The 18,263-nt window shown below is 46.9% G+C and overlaps 2 protein-coding genes across 3 annotated transcripts in view; one reads left to right on the plus strand and one right to left on the minus strand.

Moving 5' to 3' along the window:
* The first annotated feature begins 642 nt into the window (after positions 1-642).
* CCDC167 (coiled-coil domain containing 167) lies at positions 643-13,383 on the plus strand. The gene is made up of 4 exons (XM_039568779.1): positions 643-714; positions 7,895-7,989; positions 10,365-10,417; positions 12,521-13,383. The coding sequence occupies exons 1-4, from the start codon at positions 676-678 to the stop codon at positions 12,622-12,624; spliced, it is 291 nt and encodes a 96-aa protein (XP_039424713.1). The 5' UTR covers positions 643-675; the 3' UTR covers positions 12,625-13,383.
* Positions 13,384-13,790: 407 nt separating this feature from the next.
* CMTR1 (cap methyltransferase 1) overlaps positions 13,791-18,263 on the minus strand; it is a 28,468-nt gene continuing 23,995 nt past the window's right edge. For both annotated transcript variants that reach the window (XM_010391801.3, XM_039568778.1), the window contains 2 exons: positions 17,949-18,057; positions 13,791-16,239 (listed from right to left, as the gene is read on the minus strand). In XM_010391801.3, the coding sequence (XP_010390103.1) occupies positions 16,107-16,239; positions 17,949-18,057 (242 nt within the window). In that variant the 3' untranslated portion in view covers positions 13,791-16,106. The remainder of the gene's footprint in view (positions 16,240-17,948; positions 18,058-18,263) is intronic.

Raw genomic sequence — 18,263 nt, forward strand, 5'->3', positions numbered from 1 at the left:
GTTCCACGTCGTCTTTTCCTAAACATCTCCAGGGTAGTGACTTCACCACCTCCCTATCCAATGTTGGACAACACTTTCTGTGAAGAAATTCCTCCTGATGTCCAAAAAAATTCTGTTATCCTAACACTCTGTAAAGCAGCCGTCCTGGGTTTGCCTTGTGTTTCCGAGGCTGCCTTCTCCCTGAGAGATCCCCACTACCCAGCACTACAAGACCTGGTCTGGAGGGGCCAGGAATGTGCTGGCTCTGCTTGTGGGAAAACTAACTGACCACTTCGGATCTGCCCAGACTGACAGCACCCGAGGGAGCCGGGGTCTCTGAGGGGTGGAGAGGCAAGACCAGGCATGACCAAGAAGTCCCACCTCAGCTCCCCAGCCTGCTGGCTCCCCCAGCCATCCCTCATCCGATACCACTAGACAGGGCAGAGCAGGATGCGGGCAGCACTGGCACAACGCGGGAGGCACCGCTCTGGCTGCAGCTCGCCCTCGGCTGTGTCGGAACCACGCCGAGAGGGCTCGCAGGGCCAGACCCAGGGCTGGGGCCGGTGGCCCCGTCGGAGCGGGCGGGCAGCAGCAGCCTCCCCAAGATGGCACCCGCCCGCCCCACAGCGCGGCTCCGCACCAGGGCGGTGGTGCGCGGGGCGGCCCTGCGCATGCGCGGCCGGGCGGGGCCGGACCATGGGCAGGCGGCGAGCGGGGCCGAGCGTGGCCTGGGAGGTGAGGTGGGGGGGGCGGTGGCCGCTGTCGCGGCCGGGCTAGTGGGGGGCTTGGATCCGCATCCTTAATGTCGGCCTTGAACGATGGCACGTGGTGTCCTTGCTCCCGCCGAGCCCTTGAGCCAGTGCCGTGAGGGGCGGTGGGTGTGTGTGCCCGTGGGGGTGCTACGGCCGGCCGTGGCCCCCAGCCCGGTGTGTGTGTGCGGCGCTGGAAGTCAGCCGTGTGCTGCTGCTTCTTGAGAGGAGCCCAGTGGTGAACCAGCGTGTGAGGGGTCTGTGAACCACAGCGAGGAGAAAGGGGAAAGGCTGGGTTTTAAGAGCATGCCTCCCTTCTAAAGCTGCCTTTTTATTGTTGTGCTTGAGTGTTTTGTGTTTCTCTCCCTCACTGGAGATTCCACCTGTGCCATGTGCTCAAGAATGACTCTTCTTGAGCAGGGAGGTTGGAGCAGATGACCCACTGTGGTCCCTCCAAACCTTACCCATTCTATGATCTCCTGGGTGGCAGGAGGGCTGCTGGTAAGCTCTGTTGAAAATTTGTATTTCTGTTAACAATCTGAGTCGTGTTAGTTAAGGTCTCTGAAGCATACATCTTTCTGGCTCCTGCACTGAACAGTGCTGTCTGGACTGACTTGGAGGAGGCAGTGGAGAGCCCATAGTTCAAGTCCATGGGTTGTGGATCATGTGGGGACAGTAAATCCTGAACGTTCCTCACAAATAGCTGAAATGGGGCAGAATTGATTCAGTGAATCTCACTGGTCACCTCTCTGTCCTGAAGCCTTTTCATGCACAACAGACCAAGGTAACCAGACTAGAAAGGCCAGGGAAATGGCAGGGCTTGTCATATATGTGTCATCAGCTAGTAATATAAAGGTGAGTGTCACAGAATCCTTTGGGCTGGAAGGGACCTCTGGGTATCATCTCATCTAAGCCCCTTGCCAAGGCAGGGTCACCTAGAGCAGGTCACACAGGAACATAACCAGGTGGGTTTTGAATGTCTCCAGAGGGAGACCCCACAGCCTTCTGAGCAGCCTGTTCCAGTGCTCTGCCACCTTCAGTGGAAAGAAGTTCTTCCTTGTGTTGATGTGGAACTTCCTGTGTTTTAGTTTATGGCTCCTCATCCTGTCGCTGGGCACCACTGAGAAGAGTCTGGCACCATCCTCTTGATACCCACCTTTAAGATATGTATTGATGAGATCCCCGCTCATCCTGCTGTGTGGAGTGGAAGTTCGGTTTATAGTTTTCTGGTCTGTTTCATTGGTTAGACTTTCATTAGGCAAACAGTTCTGGGCACTCTAACCCAAATATAACCACCAAAGGGAGTCCAGAGGAGTGTGCTGACTGTCCAAGCTTCCTTTGGTGAGCCTAGCAGGGAGAGTTGAATAGCAATTTTTTTTGTGGTTGTGGTTTGAGAGGTGGCAGACAAGAAGAGTAGAGATGGTAGGGTCTACCTTACAAAAAGAGAGGTGGCAAAAAGGCTCAGCCTGTTAGGAACCTGCTGTTCACAGAATGAAAAGGGACTGATTTTTAGGTGCCACAGAAAATTCTTGCAAAGTGTTTGAGGAATTGTAGGAACTTTAGATTAGTTTTGGGGGGTTTTTTTAGAAGTTTTCATCATGGAACATACTAGTTTTGAAAGGATTGTAGAACTACTCTTTTTTGGTGTGTTACAGGTGAAAATTTCTTAGTGCAAAGACACTACTACAAGATAAAATTCTTTCCACTTGCAATGATGAGAACAGTACTGAAGAGGAGTTATGGAGGAAGAAAGAAAAATCTCCCTTTAAGCCACAGGAAGAGAGGGCTGTGTTTCAGTTTGCATGAGGACCAAGATACTTGTTTCATAATTTAAACTTTTATTCTGTTCAGTACTACCTTCTGAGCTGTTAGGATTGTAAAGAAAACTTTTCAAATGAGTCTTAATATGACGTGATGCATGACTAGCTTTGAAAGGCCTCATCTAGGCAGAGTCATGCTTGTTTAACTGAAGTCATGATGCTAAATGAATGCAATTTTCTAGATGGACACTTATCAGATTAGCTTGCACTTACAAATTGCAGATGTAATTGATATGATCTGGTTTAAACAGATGTAAATGTGTTCCATAATGTGGTGGTGGTTCAAGTTCATGCCACTTCTCCTTTCATATAGCTCTAGCCTTTTGATAGGCAGCCCTATTGACAATGCTGAGCTGCATAGGACTTTCTTGAGGACACTCAGCAGGAAAATGAAACTGGCAAGACTGGTCCATTTTGTACCAAAATAGTGAAAATGGAATTAACTCAAGAGAGTGACATGGATGACCAAAGGTGTGGAAAACTTCTATTCAAGAAACTACCAAGCATTCCAGGTCCTTTTAAGTTGGAAAACATGACTGCAAGGGACCCAATATAGGTCTATATCCTCTGCATGCTATTTGTGGCTTTAAAAAAACATATGCTATCAATACAAAGTTAGGGCTATCAAATGAAACCAGCAGCTGACAAGCTCAGAACAAACAGGAGGGGTTGGTTTTTCCCATAATCTGCTGTGAGACTTCTTGCCAGAGGATGTTGTAGCCATTAAAAATATACTTGGGGCTCAGGCAACAACTGAAAAAAAATCACTGAGGCAGAAAAGGGCATTAAATGCAAGGAGAACACCTGCACTCGGGCAGTACCAGGGCTGCAAAATGTCAGGTGTGTGTTTGTAGAAACTATTGTTACATGTGTTGCTGCTTCTGACAGGGCAATGGCTGATCAGTGTCTATGACAGAGCATAAAGAGTAGGGGAAAGGCCAACACAGTTTTTACTCACATTCAAAAATCTGTGGGTCAGGTCTGTGTGCGGTCCTGCTCTGGGCTCAGGCAGGACCCTGGCTAACGAGATGGTCCCTGCAAGGCTGAAGGAGGAGGTGTAGGTAGGATCCAGCCTCTTCTCCTTTAGCAACACACAGGGTTGTTCTGCAGGAGTCATCTTGGACTTTGCTGGTGGATCATCCTCTGCTGTTACTAGCTTATCTGGTAAATATTTCCAAGCATGCTGTGGGCGGAATGTCTGTGAAATGATTTTCCAGCATGCAAAATTATTCCAAGAGCATGGAGAAAATGGAAGCGTGTCCATGAACTGCAAGTTAGCTCTTGAATTTAAACAAAATTTGTCTCTGCTGGACTGATTTTAATAATCTAGCCAAATTTGTGGATGCAGGAACCATTAATTCTTCCATGAAAGAACAGCTCAAGTGTGCTGGCAGGTGACAAGGCATGTAAAGACTGCTCAGGAAAGGGTTTTTTCTTTGCCCCCACCTCTTCAGTTGGCTTTGATCTGTTTTATGAGGGTCAGAAGACAAAAACCTCATTACCTAATGCTGTTGGATGTCGACGAATGTGTGATATGGCTCTTTGCCAGTATCTTAATTAGGGAATTCATAAAAACAGAGGGTGGAGGCCAGTTCTTGAAAAGCGCTTTTAGCCTTTCTGCTGGAAAGAAAGCTTTCATTAATTCATTACAAAATGTATTAAATGGGATTCAGCTCAATTCTATAAGCAAAGCTGCTTCTTTTTCACTTCTTTGTCTCTGCCTTTATGTGAGGCATTTTGGGCTCCCTGCCCAAGATGGTCCCAACAAATGGAATCTGTAATAAGCATGTAAGTCAGTTTGGATTGAAATCCATTCCAGGTCTTTCTGGTTTAAAAAGGTTTCCAGATCACGAGCAAGCGTTGCCAGAATTCAACAAAAATACCTGAATGCCTTGTCATACCTGTGGAGCCAAGGAGGCATCTGGTCTTAGATCCCTGAGTGCATCCAAAGCTGCTGGGACTTGACTTTCTGGAGTGTCTCCTGAGGAGCTTCAGAAGGGCAGCTCTGTGTGCTCAGATCTGCTGCCTGGATGTGAAGCACATTTCACTCCCCATTTTTAACTGGAACTACTTAAAGATGTTGCTGTGAATGAAGTCCTGTGTCCCTGCTACCATCTGTGTGAACCCGAGGAGTTGTCATGTGAGCTTTCTGCTTGCTGCATTTCAGCTCTGTCCCCGAGGATCCCCTTCAAGGAGAGGAGAGCTGAAAGGAGGAAGGGTTCATCTTTGCAACTTAGGAGGCACTGTGCTGAGATTGCCACTAAAAAGATAAGGCAGTGTGAAGTGCAGGGGTGGTAAGCGAGCTTGGCTCTTTGTTTTTCTGCAGGCTTCCAGTGTGCCCAGGTACATACACCTACTAACCTCGTGTTATTTAGTAGGAGGGGGAGAGCTTTCCATCCACAGCAAGCTCAGATAGAAGCATCTGCTTCTAGGATGGCTGTCCTGGAGAGCTAGCTGCAGCAGGGAATGATGCCAAAGCTCTACAGATTTTCTTGTGCTACAGTTTTACGGACTATGGCCCCCCAAGGAGTTTCCTCAGCAGCCCAGAGAGTAATCAGTAGTTCCCAGGCATTACTCTGATTTTTCCCTGTGCTTATTTTCTGTTTCTGTCTTCCGTCCTGCAGTGAAGAGTTACCTGAATGGCTGAGTTGGCAAGAGACTCCTGGCTTCCAGGAGCAGATCCTAAATGCCAAGCAAGGCAATGGCACTGACATACCAGGATAGTGCTCTGCCCATAGTTTGGGTCGATGTCTGAGGCTTCTTACTCAAATGAGCTGCCTTCAGGAAGCAGATTATATTGTCTTAATTTATAAGTGGGAAAGCTGGGACACAGTGAATGGACAGCATCTGTGAATCCTCACTCTTGTCCTTTCTTAGAACCCCTAATAACCCAGACTAGCCAGAAGAAAAGCAGCAGTGAGATTCTGAAAGAAAAGTATTTTGTTCATTCAGCAATCTGTTCCTCCTTCCTTGCCTTTTTTTTTTTCTGATTATTTTTTGTCCCTTGTGCCCCCAGCTCAGCACAGCTGATGGTGCAGTTTCAGGGCATGTGTTTTATTAGCAAATTATTGCTCTCCAGCAGGGGACCCAAACCTGGGTTTTGATTTAAGAGCAGTAAAACCAGTTGAAACTTTAAAGTATTATGTGGAATCTGGAGATTTTTAGTCAGCAGAAAGTCAAAGCACTGACAAAGTTGAGCAGAATATACTCTTGTTAAGTCTTATGAATGAGGGAAGTATGGGCAGAGAATGTACTAGTGACAGCAACTGCAAACTGAGCAGGAGGAGCAGTTCTGGAGGAGAGGATAGGAGTGCAGTGGCATGGATAATTTAGTGGTGGTGTTGGCAGCTGACTAACTAATTAATTCATTAACATATTATTTAGCAGTATTTTTAAATGTATATCCAGAGCAGCCATGGTGCTGGCTAAGGAGGAGCCAGCTAACACACCCTGAAGCATCTTTTGCTGTGTGTGCATGGAAGGGCTTCCAACAGCTAAGGGAGCAGAAACAGCCATTTGCAAATGATAGGAACTGGTGAGGGAGATGGTAATTCTTAAATTTGACTGGACCAACACCCCACCTCTGCTCTACTGCACTCTGCTATTAAATTAACTTGCTGATAAGTGTGGTCAGAGCTGGCCTGGGTGAAGTCCTTCCTTGGCCCTGAAGCAGACTGGGGCAATGCATCATGCTGACTGAGTTGTAGTGGATGACATAGCAATGAGCAGGTGGAGTTAACATTCTTAACTGGCGCAGCTGGGAATGGAGGAGGACAACTACCCTCATCCAGGCAAACCCAAGCATTGTCAAACACAGAAGTGCTATTCCCTGAGCTTTGGGATCAGATGATATGCCTTGGTGCTCCCCTTGGGCTCAGGAAGCTGTGCATGTGCCTCTGGGGAGTTTGGCATCTCAACAGCACTGGCAGAGTTGCCTAATAACCCAGGACTTTGAAATTACTATCTGATAAATCAAAGATTTATTTGAGCTTTCCAATATGTGTCCCCCTCCCCAGCTCTGCTGTGCTCCTTCCAGCCTATTTAACTGACTGGTTAAACTTCTTTTCATGGTCTGCTTTATGTCAAGCCTCTTCTCTCTCGTCCTGCTTAGTTATAATGCTTGCCTGCCTTTCCTGAGCAGAAGGTGTGAGATTGTTAATGAGCTCATTAACAGGAGCTGATCAGAACAGAGCTGATCCCAAAGCAGCAATAATTAGGGATCGCTACCTTTGATTTTGTTTTCCTTATTACTGTTTATGAGTGTGTTTGTGCTCTGGGCTGTCTCTGAGGCTGGAGTCCAGGCAGCTCACTCCACCTTTAACCAGGACTCTGCTCCCTCTTAGCGTCTGGAGAACGCTCCCACCACAAAGAGGCCATGCTGCCAGCTTTGGCCTTCCCTGGAGAACCAGGCACAGCAGGAGTGTTGCACTAAGTAGCTCAAAAGAGAGGTCACTGCCACCTCAGTGCACCAAGGCTGTTTTCTTTCAGGTAGGTTGTTGTGTTCATGTTACCTGATTAGTCCCATTGGTTCCCTGCTGGAAGCAAGGTTGAAAGATAAAGTTTTCCTCAAGATGTCTACGCTGTGGTTGCCAGGCAGAAGAGAGGAATAATTCCCAGAACTGCTGCCCATGGTGGGATTCCCTCCTGGGCAGTCTGTTTGCACACAAGGAAATCAACCCTCTGTGGTTACTCCCCTCCACAGGAAGACTCAGGCTGTTGGGATACTTGATGAAGAGACACAATGAGCTAACCAACGTTTTTCTGCACAGAAATATGTTGCTGCCAACACTTGGTACAGGTTGAAGGAGGCAGTGGCAAATGCTCTCGAGCATACTGTGCAGATTCCTGTGCTGTTGTAGATGCAGTTGGGTAAGAGACTGTAGGTATCCTTTTGTTCCCTCTTCACCCAACCAGACAGCTTTGTAGTCACATCCCATGAATTTCTACATCCATTCACAGGGCTAAATGAAGACCTTGTCCTTCAGGCTTTGGTTTAGGCCAGTGTCTCTCTTTTATCCTCTAATTGTGGACCTACACGCAAAGAAACTAGAACAGCCTGGAACAGGATCAGATCCTAGCAAAAGAGTGCTGGCCAGCCACACAATAGGCAGTGTCAGGGCTGGCTTGGGTGTGTCTGGGATGATGATGTTACCGCTGTCTGGGCTAGAATACAGGCTGATCTGGGAGATGATGAGCTCTCTGTGCTGTGATCTCTACAGAGATACGGGGTTCTTCCCTTGATTTGGGGAGGAAGAAGGTGGAGTGGCTGAGCTGCCACCATCTGAGTGGGAATGGTTCCTTGTAAGCTGGGAGAAGAAATGACAGTGACTGGTGTGTGTTTTTCAGATTGATGGATTGGAGGAGAAGCTGGCACGCTGCAGACAGAGCATGGAAGAGGTGGATCTTAAGCTGCGCAGGGAGAAGCTCAGCCCCGAAGGAAGGTACTGCTGACCAGCTCCTTTCACAGCTCTGTCTGTGCACTTCAGCTAGCTGCCATCCTGCTGTAGGACCAAGCAAGGGCTCTTGAAGGGGTCAGAATGTGTGATTTCCCCATGACAAGACTCTTTTCCCCCAGCTTGGAGCTTTCTTGGGGAACTTGCCCCTGTGAGAAATGCGATAATATAGAGAGCGAGCTGTAATTTATTAACAGCCTGACTCCAGCCTGTGCCACAACCAGACAAGTAGTGCCTCAAACTTGCCAGTTCATTTGCAGACCTGGCTCCTGGCCTGTTACCAACCTGCTCTGTGAGTCTGGCAAAGGTTTTCTGCACGCTGCTGCTCAAGCCTTGCTGAAGGCACCCAAATTCAATCAAGAGATGTGCAGCAACTACTACTGAGGGCCAAACCAGGCTGGGATCCAGCTGCAGAAGCAGCTGAGGGAAAATATCTGTGCCTGCGTTGCTAATGTGTCTGGATGTATTGACACACTGGCTTTTCTTGGGAAAGCTAAGAGGGACAATTCCCCTGAAACCTGTGGCTGCTGTAGAGGCAGCAACTGTTGGCTTCTAGAGCTGGGACTCAAGCAAGGACTTTGGCCTGGATTTTTTGTAGCAAACACAGGCAGAACCTGCTATTCTCTTGAGTATGAAGCAAGAGATCCTAGGTCTCCCACTTGATTCTCCAATCTCTCTGCTTGAGGACATCTTTTCAGTCACTAGCATCCTACTGCTCTGCTCCTCGCAAAAAAAGGCTGGGAAGCTCAATCATAGGCCCAGGGAGTACTACTGATGATGCTGGTGCTTGCTCTACAATACTGTCCTCTAGAACCCCATTAGAAATGATCATAGCAATAGTGATGTCTCCATCCCCTGATACTTACCAGGCTCACTTTAACTTCTTTGTTAAACTCTCCTTTGCACTTCCCTGTCCTCCTTTACAGGAGTTTTATATCCCCCTCCATATTTAGACAGGGTCCTGTCTCCTCCTGCCTCTCATCTCAGCAATCCTTTTCTGGCCTAAATTCTCCTTGTTTACTGTCTGTATTCTTTATCTGGTACTTAGGTGGCCAACAACTAAACCTACAGTTATGATAACTTGACAGGATGGGATATTTAATGGTTTCTGCCTGAAATATAGGGCCTAGAGCAAAGAATTATGAATTGGGATTCTTGGGGCCTCCTATGAATTTTACAGCTTCTATGGAAATAGAAACAGAACTTCCATTGTCCTATCCCAGACCCTTTGAAAAACCCTGGAGGGAAGGTACCGTGATCAAAATTATCAATTCAGTGCATAGCACACAAAGAGGAGCTCTGCTTTCCCACTTTGAAGTTCAGTTGTCATGGTTTCTTCATGTCTCATTCTCAAAGCTGCTTCCCTTGACTCTCTTCACAAGGCAAGTTTCTAAGTAGCAGCTCAGTCATGTTGGTAAATCTATCTTCTCACTTCCTCCTGGCTGCTCTCCACCTTGCCTTTCCCCAGTTTTCTTTAAGAGCCCTTTCCTCTCCTGCTGCTCCTGACGTAGCTTGCTTTCTTGCCCTCCCTTAACTAGCTGTATACATAGATTTGGATCTCTTTCCTCCTACAGGTTGTTCTTGCTGTGCCCCAAGGGGAACAACAAACTCTGGTACACTTGCTGCCTTCTCTGAATGAGGAGATAATTTGTTAGTGCATGTTTATTTATGTGCACAGTCTGAAAAGACTGTGTCCTCACTGCCATAATGGAAACACTGCTGCTTTCAGGAATTTTGTTTTGGGTTTATATTTTATACTGTATATCAATTAATTATCTTGTGCAGTTTAAGACAAGGGCTGGGTTGGCCTGACTTCGTCTTTACTGTTATTATGAGTCTTAAGTCTAATAACTGGTTGGTACTGGGCTTGGATTCAGCTTGTTTTTTTGAGTTCGCCAATTTCTGTAAATTGGATACCTCTGACAAAGGGATCCCAGCTTCAAATGGTGAGAAGAATTACTGTTCCAGCACTAAGCCAGATGTGGTGGAGGGGCAGGATCCTCCAGAGAGCATATAGGGACCCCACCTCATCCCACAGCTGTGTGAGAACTTCCTGCCTCACCTGGGGGGAACTAGAGTAGGGGACTGATCCAAGAGCCCTTTCTAGCTGTTTGCCTACACTGCTCTCCTGAAAGGAGAGATAGGAAGCAGTTTGGGGGAAGGAAAAAATAATCTAAAATGCTGCATCTCTTCTCTTGCACAACTGGGTACTTCTAAACTGTCACCCTTCCACAGGGAGGGGTGAGGGGCTCATTCTGTGAGCAGATATCCCCAGCAGTGGGGACAGTCTCTCTTCCATCATGTAAGCAAAGAAATAGGCTGTGTTGTGCCTCGCAGGTAATGAACTCCTCTTCTCATTACAGAAAGTCACTGGAGAGAGAGAGAAACTTACTAATGACCAAAGCTGACAACTATGGTAAGAGCTTCATTAAAAATGGTCCCTCTGGGCAGGATGGGATCAGTGCTGCAGCTTAGCTTTGTCTTCAAGCTCCTGCCACCTCTGACTTCTGCCTTTGAATTTAGATTCAACCAAAGGGAGCTAGACTAATGGAGATGTAGTCAGCATACTACAACAGGAGGCTGCATCCTCCTACTTGAGCTGTACTACCATAGGGAAAAAAATAAGCATCAGCTAATGAAGGGGAGAAAATGCCCCTTCCACAGACCCCAAATTACCAGTCTTTAGATAATCATAGCTAACAGATTGGCTCAAGTAGCTTTTAACATCCCTACCCCCAACCTTTTTTTTTTTCCCTAATAGAGGCTTGCTAGGCAAGAAGGTAAGTGCTATCAGGAATGTAGTAAAGCATACCTTCCTTGGGGAAGGTTCTTACTGCATCAATTTATGGGGCCACTCAGCACAAGAGCATAGCAATTCACACTGATGTGCTACCTGCAGTTCTAGAGAGCCAGGGTCTTTCCTTGATGCAAGTCCTGCTGTAGACAGTTAGAGAGTCCCTCTGAGATACCACACTTGACAGCCACTAGAGATGCTGCTTGGGACATCATCAGGCTCCTGGTATTGATCAGTGTGTTATCTGCTTGGCAATACTCTGCAGCTGTGCAGGCACCAGAGCTCACACAAGGGGAAGAGGCACAAGTATTCTTTTAGGTCTAGAGCATTGAAACCTGGGGTATGGCCAGCAAATTTGTAATTATAACTCATGTTAGAGGACTGTTTCCAGAAGACTAACATTTACTTTAAACAGCCTGAAAGCTGTTCCCTAAGGGCCTACCACTAGAGACAGCAGAAGACTGAAAATTGCTGCCATCCTTTTACCAGCCAGCAGTCAGCTATCCCTGATGGCAGCAGCAGAGCAGTCTGACAGCAGCTCAGACAGCAGCAACAGCCTCACCTAATGGTGACATCACTGCTATGAGCTCTGATTAAATCTTTCCTTATTCCAGCTGATGCACTGGAGGCCATGAACTGCAGCTGCTGACAATGGCATTGCCAGCATCAGTTTAAGCTGGCACTGCTGTGCATGAGTTTATGTGACCCTGTCATCTCCTTTGTGGCCTTGCAGATTCAAGCAGATTGCTCTGTGTTGCATGAGAATGCTTGTATTAGGTGAAGAACGGGGGCAGAAAGAACAGCTGAAAGTCTGTTTTTATTACCAACACCACTTGGGGAACTGCTGGAGGCTGCTTTTGCAAACTATAGAGGCAGTAACCTGTGCAGTCACTGCAGATGAACTCCGCAACAAAAGCAGTCTCTCTGGAGACAGTCCACACCCAACCCTGCCTGCCAAACACTTACTGCTGTTTGCCCATGCAGTGTGTAAGGCTGGAGGCCTCACTGCTTGCCTGTACCAGCCAGCAAAGTTTTGTGGAACAGAACTAGCAAGAGTGGGGTTCTCATCTTTGGTAAAGGGAACCAGACAGAAATGGAGATTGGCAAGACTCCACACTTGAAGTAGCCACTGTCTTCCTCTCTCTGCATCTGTGGTTCTTATGTAAAGCAGGGTGAGGGAAAGCAACCTATCTCTAAAAAGCTTCAGACCCCAAGAGAATAAGAGTGTCCAGGTTCAGACCTTTTCCACACTGATCCTTCTGAGGTGTAAGCAACAGATTCTGCGACATTCAAAGGTGGCCACAGTTGTATTTAAATTTTAGCACTAGAAGGAGCTACCACACTGTTACATGTAGAAGATAGCAGAAATAGCTCTCTGCCCTCCTGTGTCCTTCATTCTCTTAGGGAACAAACAATTATTCTAGTGACAGTCTGTCCTTAGTAGATGCCTACAGCAATGTTATTTGCCAACAGGAACTGGTCTGGCACTGAAGTATTCCCAAGCACAGCTATGACGAGTGCCAGGATGAGAGAAAATGAAAGGGTTCCTGCTAGTTTGGGTAGTTAATTCCCATTCAGCATATCCCATAATTGGCAGCTTTGCATACTGCTCCCAAAATTTTTGCCTGTGGCCAAGGTAGCTTTGTGCTTCTAAGAGAGTTTTGAAAGGAGATGTAGCTGCAACATGAAGAACCTTCACAGGCAAGTCTTCTGTTTGTTTCCCAGAGAAAGAACTGAGTGTGCTTCGTAAGGAAAATCGCAAGAATGCTGCCCTTGCTGTGGCCATGGCATTGCTGATTGCTCTTATTTACGCCTGCTGGACAATGTGATTGCGCTCAAGAATTCTCCCTGCTGCACAAATGACTCCTGCAAGGAGCTCTTCTTCCTCTCACCTTTGTGCCTCCCCCAAGGGTGAGGATCAGCATTTCAAATTACTGTTCTTGTTTGTTGTCTCCAAGCCTTGTGGTAGGGAAGATTTTTCTCTGCAAATCGAGGACAGGAGACAAACCAGAAATCACAGCACACTTGGCTTGGAAATCAGGTCAAGCAGAGCTCAAGGTGGTGCCATCTTGCTCAAAACACAGTCAGGACCATCCAGCCTGATCCAGGAAGGCAATGCATTCTCCCTTTTGAAGAGGATCTTTGTAATAGCAGACAGGTGCGCTTTCTGCCCAGCCCAGGTGGAATACCCACCATCTTCTTGGCTCCTGTGCCACAGCCATAAACTGAAGGGACCAAGCCCTTGATTCAAAGGGTAATCTGTAAGTACTGTGATTTTATATGTTCCCAGAGCTGAGCTAAAGATGCTTCCTCCTCCACCCTGACTTCCAGGATCAAAGGAATCCTACCTCCACAAAAGCAGATAGCATGTAGGTATCTCTGCAAGCAGGTAGCATCCACATTGAGATCTGGGTGCCTGGGCTGTGAGAAGATCTGCCTACCTCTCCAGTGTGTAAGAGCTTGGCAGCCATTTTGTGCCTTTGAGAATCAGTGCTTGCAGAAGAGAATTTACTATCAACCCCCAGAGATAGAAGTGCTTCTGTAGAGCTTTAAATAAAATAAATTTATTTTGACTTTTGGCCTTTTAATTTCCTGATTTGTTTTTTTGGTTGGTTTTCTTTTCTCTGTTGTGTCCTGTTTCTCAGTCACTGCTTTATTCTCATCCTGCTATCTCCCTACTGGCACACGTTGCACCATGGTAAGCCTAGACTGGGTTAGGCACTTAACCCCCTGGTCAGTGAGGTCTCAACAGTGGGTTACTGGTCTGTTGTGGCCTGGAATGTACTTCCTTTGAGTGGAACAGGATCCTAGCATGCTGCAGGAGTGCTAGAAACTGTCCCCTGTAGTGCCCGCTCATTCCAATGCTCTAACTTGCCACAAAAACCTTTAAAAGGGACTGCCTTGAAAATTTAACTCTGCCGGGCATTTCTCTGTTGCCACAATGGCACACACTGCTGGCCAGAATTTTGTGGGAAGCAAAGGAAAGAAGCACTGCTGTCAACCAAAGGGCCTGTATTGGTAATAGAACATGAAAGCATAGAATTCAACACAAAATGATACAAAGCCTAATAACAATACATTGTGCAATTAACATACATAAACACACTCCCTTCAGCAAGACCTTCCTCACCTCCCCTTCCCTCTTCCCTTAGCAGGGAAGCAAGTAGCTGGGTGGCTCATGCTTGCCTTCTTGAAGGGAGATTCAGAATCAAGGTTCAGTGCATCAAAAATAAAAGCAAATTAAAATGAGGAACTAGAGACAACTGAGTAAATAAAGTATCCATTCATAAAAGCTAGCCTGCAGACTGACCAGGTTTTTTTGTACCCTCCAAGGTCTACACTGATCCTAGCTTACTTCCTATCACACTTCTGTCTGCCAGCCACCAGGAGTCAAAGCCCTGAGCTGAGGACACAACACTCCACAAAGGAGCCTGGCAGAGGGAGCAGCATGCGTTGCTGGCACTGGAACAGCCTCAAGGCAGTCCACAGAGGTCCTCAAAACTCAAACTGCTGGTTGGCTTAAAAAGCCAACTGTACACACAGGCCTGGACACCAGAGGTTGAGGTACTTTATTGCCCACTGGGAGAGATTGTTCCTCATCCCTCATGGAAGTGCCTTTGTCAAGACAAAACTACCAGTGACACACCTCTTGTTGTTTAGTGGGAAGAGCCACCATTTCTTTCATACACGTTTTACCAATGTTTGAGAACAGAGAGGGTCTACAGATCAGCTAGGAGGATGCATTAGCCGGCAGTCCTTCCACTGCTTCAACAGACCTGTGTCTAAGTGAAAATTTCTGTTTTGCTGCACAGGCTTGTTCAAATCATTCATATGGATGTGGAGAAAAAGACACAGTCTAAACATCTGCTATAGATTCTAGAACTATAGCTTTCCTTAAGGCACAGTTCAGACAAACCCCTAAATCACTTTTCTCCCTACTGCCAGTCAGTGTTTAAAAACAAGCCAAGAACAAACAAAAAACGAAACAAAAACAAAGGGGGCTATTTTGCTGCTTGTCCGAAAGCATTCAACTATGTGTTATCTTCTGATTTGTGCGGAAGACTTGGCAAAGTGCCATGGAAGCCAGAAGTGAAGGTAAAACATACAACAGAAGCCAACTTTGAGCCTGGCACAGAAGTGCGTGGAGAAGTCTTGACACAAATGCCATAGTGAGAGTTTCCTGGCTCTGTGCCTTCACCCCAAATGCAGTTCCAGAGCCAAATGAGATACAGAGGATTTCAAAGCCACTCTGATTTTTATAAAGGGAAGTCTGGTAACTTTTCCAGTGGGCACAGTCAGGGGACTGGATTTCTTCTGATTAACCAACATGGTTAAAATCAAGATACCTTTCTACCGAAGCCCTGGGTCTTTTTAACTAAGTTAGACGTTCCCATAATTTATTTCTTCCAGAAACTTCAGCATCCTAGCTTTTCTGTGTCTTTCCTCCCACATCCACTTTCCTCCCTGAAGGTTTAGGTAATAATGTTGAGTACCAAGAACCAAAGCACCTTGGTCTCAGAAGTACCATGAAGCACGTACAACAACCATGGTACCTTTTCACAAATTAGTCCCAGGCTGCTGGCTTGGCATCAGTCACTAACCTGGAGAGGGGAAATCCTTGTCACAGCAGCTTGCAGAGGTGTAAGCACATCAGATCTGTGCCAGGAACTCTACTCATCACCTGCATTGGCCTTTGCCCATCACATAAGAACTGCCAGTGGCTAGCTGAGTGCCATGATAAACAGAAGTGTTGGAGACACCGACAAGAATATATAACTTTTGCCCACAGCTCGACAAAGACTTAACACCCTCCACTGGATTGTGTAGCCTTTGACAAGGCCAAGGAGACAGCTGCCAGGAACAATGCAGGGCTGCTTCAATGTGCTGTTGACCAGCTCTGCCATCAGAACATCTCTGCTCCGTCCCACACTGCAAGAGAAGCAGAAGCCTGGGGAGTTCTGGCACACACAGAGCTCCACAAACCTTACTGAACATTTGAACAGGAGCAAAGAAAGCTGCCAGCCCCTTGGCCTCATGCAGTAGGTCAGGACAAAAGGACATTAGGCCTCGGCTCCAGGAGTCACCTTGGGTACCCTGGCACCAGGTGCTACCTGGGCTGTATTCTTATATACACTACCAGGGTAAAGCCTCATCCTGTGCCTTCTGCATACCACCCTCTGGGTTCTATCATCTCCAGGAAATCAGCTCTGGAGAATACCAGGATAGAAGTTGTGGAGCTTTCCCAGTCCCATCAGTCCCCAAAGAATCCAAGCTGGGCTCAGCCCCTCCCTGCACCCTCAAGAGAGCAGGGTTAGGGGTGGTGTGCTTGGATGAAAGACAGGACAGTCTCCTTTGATAGCTTCTCTGGATCTTGTCTTTTCTGAGAGTCGTGCACTTTGACACCTTCCCCCCATTCCCAGAAGAGGCGGCTGTAATGGCAAACACTGTGGGCAGAGAGGAGAGCAAGATTAGTTTGTCAGGGAAGGGAAAGGAAAACACTTTCATCCCAGCCAGAGACAGCTGCCCTTGCAATGGGAGCCACGCAGAAATACTCAAACAGGTGCCTTAGAAAAGACCAGGGCGTTCATTCATTCACCTTACAAACTCTACAGCCCTCAAAGTACAGCAACAGCCAAGCCTAAGAGATTTCCATGGAAACAAACTTGTTAATTCTACCTTCACTCAAATTCAGTTCAGTATTTGCTGGAAGGAGTCAGGTCACTAGGGAAAAAAACCTACCTCCCCCCAAGTTTCTCAGAGGATGAAACTGTCATTGCAGGCAATGGAAAGGCCTTAATGAAGAATTTAGAAAATCTGCCAGGAGCAGCAACCTAATCACTCACCACATACCTACTATAATCAGTAACAGCTGTCCTACGGAGCTTTGCAAACAAACAGCACTTCCCACTGTACAAAAGCAGCTACAAACATTCCCTCCTTCCCCTCGTGTGAAATAACTGAGCTCTGCTTGGCTGCTGAGAGTTCTGGTCCTACAATACCATCTCCCAACTCCATCCATCAAGGACAGCCCTCCCTAACTGCATCAACACAGTCCCAGCTATAATGAAATCAGAGCTGCTAATTACTTCCAACACAGCAGCCTTTAGTTTTGTACAATTACTGACACTTAATATTCATAGCTTATTTAGTGCTTCTGTTCTAACAAAGCAGTACTAGCACAGCAACAAGAGCACATGTCAGTGGCTAATTATAGACATATTAGTACTCACTAACCACAACACATCCCTTCTGGAGTCCCACACAAGCACTCCCTCCACCTCCTCAGCCATTCCTGTAGGTTCATCCTGGCCTATTTCAGAGTACATAGGCAGAAGTAACCACATCCTGACACATGGAGGGAAAAAGCATCACGTGCCTCTCTTTTTAGGCCTGTTCTGCCATTCACCACATGAAGAAAGCTTAAGGATTCTTGAAAGTGCTGCTCTAAGACAGGTAAGGAGGTTCAAAGTGAGAAAATCAGGAGTGCTATTTCATATCAAGTTCTCACTCAGAAGCACAGTCCTGGGTAATGGTGGTAGTGCAGAACATCTCTACCCAGGAGCCCTGAAGCATCAGACTCAGGATTTGCTGCACTTGGGTAATGCCCTCAGCCTAGCACTCAGTAGATACAGATGGTTTTCAGCAGCCACAATGCTAATGACTGTCCAATGACAAGCCTCTATCCTTTCCCAAGGAGCCACTGTTTTTCACTCTCTTAAAAAAAAGCTCCCAGCTTCCCACAGGTTATTGCAGAGCCTGGGCTAAATGAACTGGAATTTGCTTTTAAATGAGCAACTTCTAACCAAACATGTTAAATACAGAGATGCAGCAAACTACAGCTGCCGGGCTCAATTTCTACTTTCCCATATGGAGAAGGTTCAGTAAGTCTGCTGCAGACAGCAGAACAAAGTTGTGGGATGTTTGTTATTCATAGCCATTAATTGCAAAATCCATGATTCCACATCAGCAGTTTCCTGAGAACCTGAGAAGGTGCCGGCTCCTGCAGCACACCCTGCTGGCGACCAGCTGCGCTTGCACTGCAAACGACTGCAAGGACACAGCACTCCGGAGCTCCCTTCCCAATACCCAGGCACACACACATACACTCGCACACAGATACCCTTCCATAGCCTCAGCTCGGGCTCATACTCACTGAAAGGGTGCAATGGCTTCAGGAAGGAGGTTGTATGTCGCTACATTGGTCATTTTGTTGAAGAAGAATTTCTTCTTGAAATTTTTGCTGTATGCCATTGTCCAGGGATCTAGCAGAAGGGTTACAGGGATCACACAGATAATAAAAGGGGGAAAAAAAATCACAGAAGAAATACAGTGCAACTAGGGAGGAGAATTGTGATCCTTCCATTACTCCTTTTTCCTTCCTTCCCCCAGGACAACCTGCTTCCCAAGCTGTTCTCTATTCACTGAGAAAAATCCCTTCTCCCTCCATTTAGAAGTTGACATTTGAAAT

Source organism: Corvus cornix, chromosome 3 (genome assembly GCF_000738735.6).
Source record: "Corvus cornix cornix isolate S_Up_H32 chromosome 3, ASM73873v5, whole genome shotgun sequence".
NCBI classification, from domain to species: Eukaryota; Metazoa; Chordata; class Aves; order Passeriformes; family Corvidae; genus Corvus; species Corvus cornix.

What these genes read in the sequence shown, in the direction of transcription:
- CCDC167 (XM_039568779.1), top strand. Translation starts at nt 676, where the DNA reads ATGGGCAGGCGGCGAGCGGGGCCGAGCGTGGCCTGGGAG. An exon ending in GGCCGAGCGTGGCCTGGGAG is followed by an intron (nt 715 to 7,894) that starts GTGAGGTGGGGG and finishes TGTGTTTTTCAG; the next exon opens with ATTGATGGATTGGAGGAGAA. An exon ending in AAGCTCAGCCCCGAAGGAAG is followed by an intron (nt 7,990 to 10,364) that starts GTACTGCTGACC and finishes TTCTCATTACAG; the next exon opens with AAAGTCACTGGAGAGAGAGA.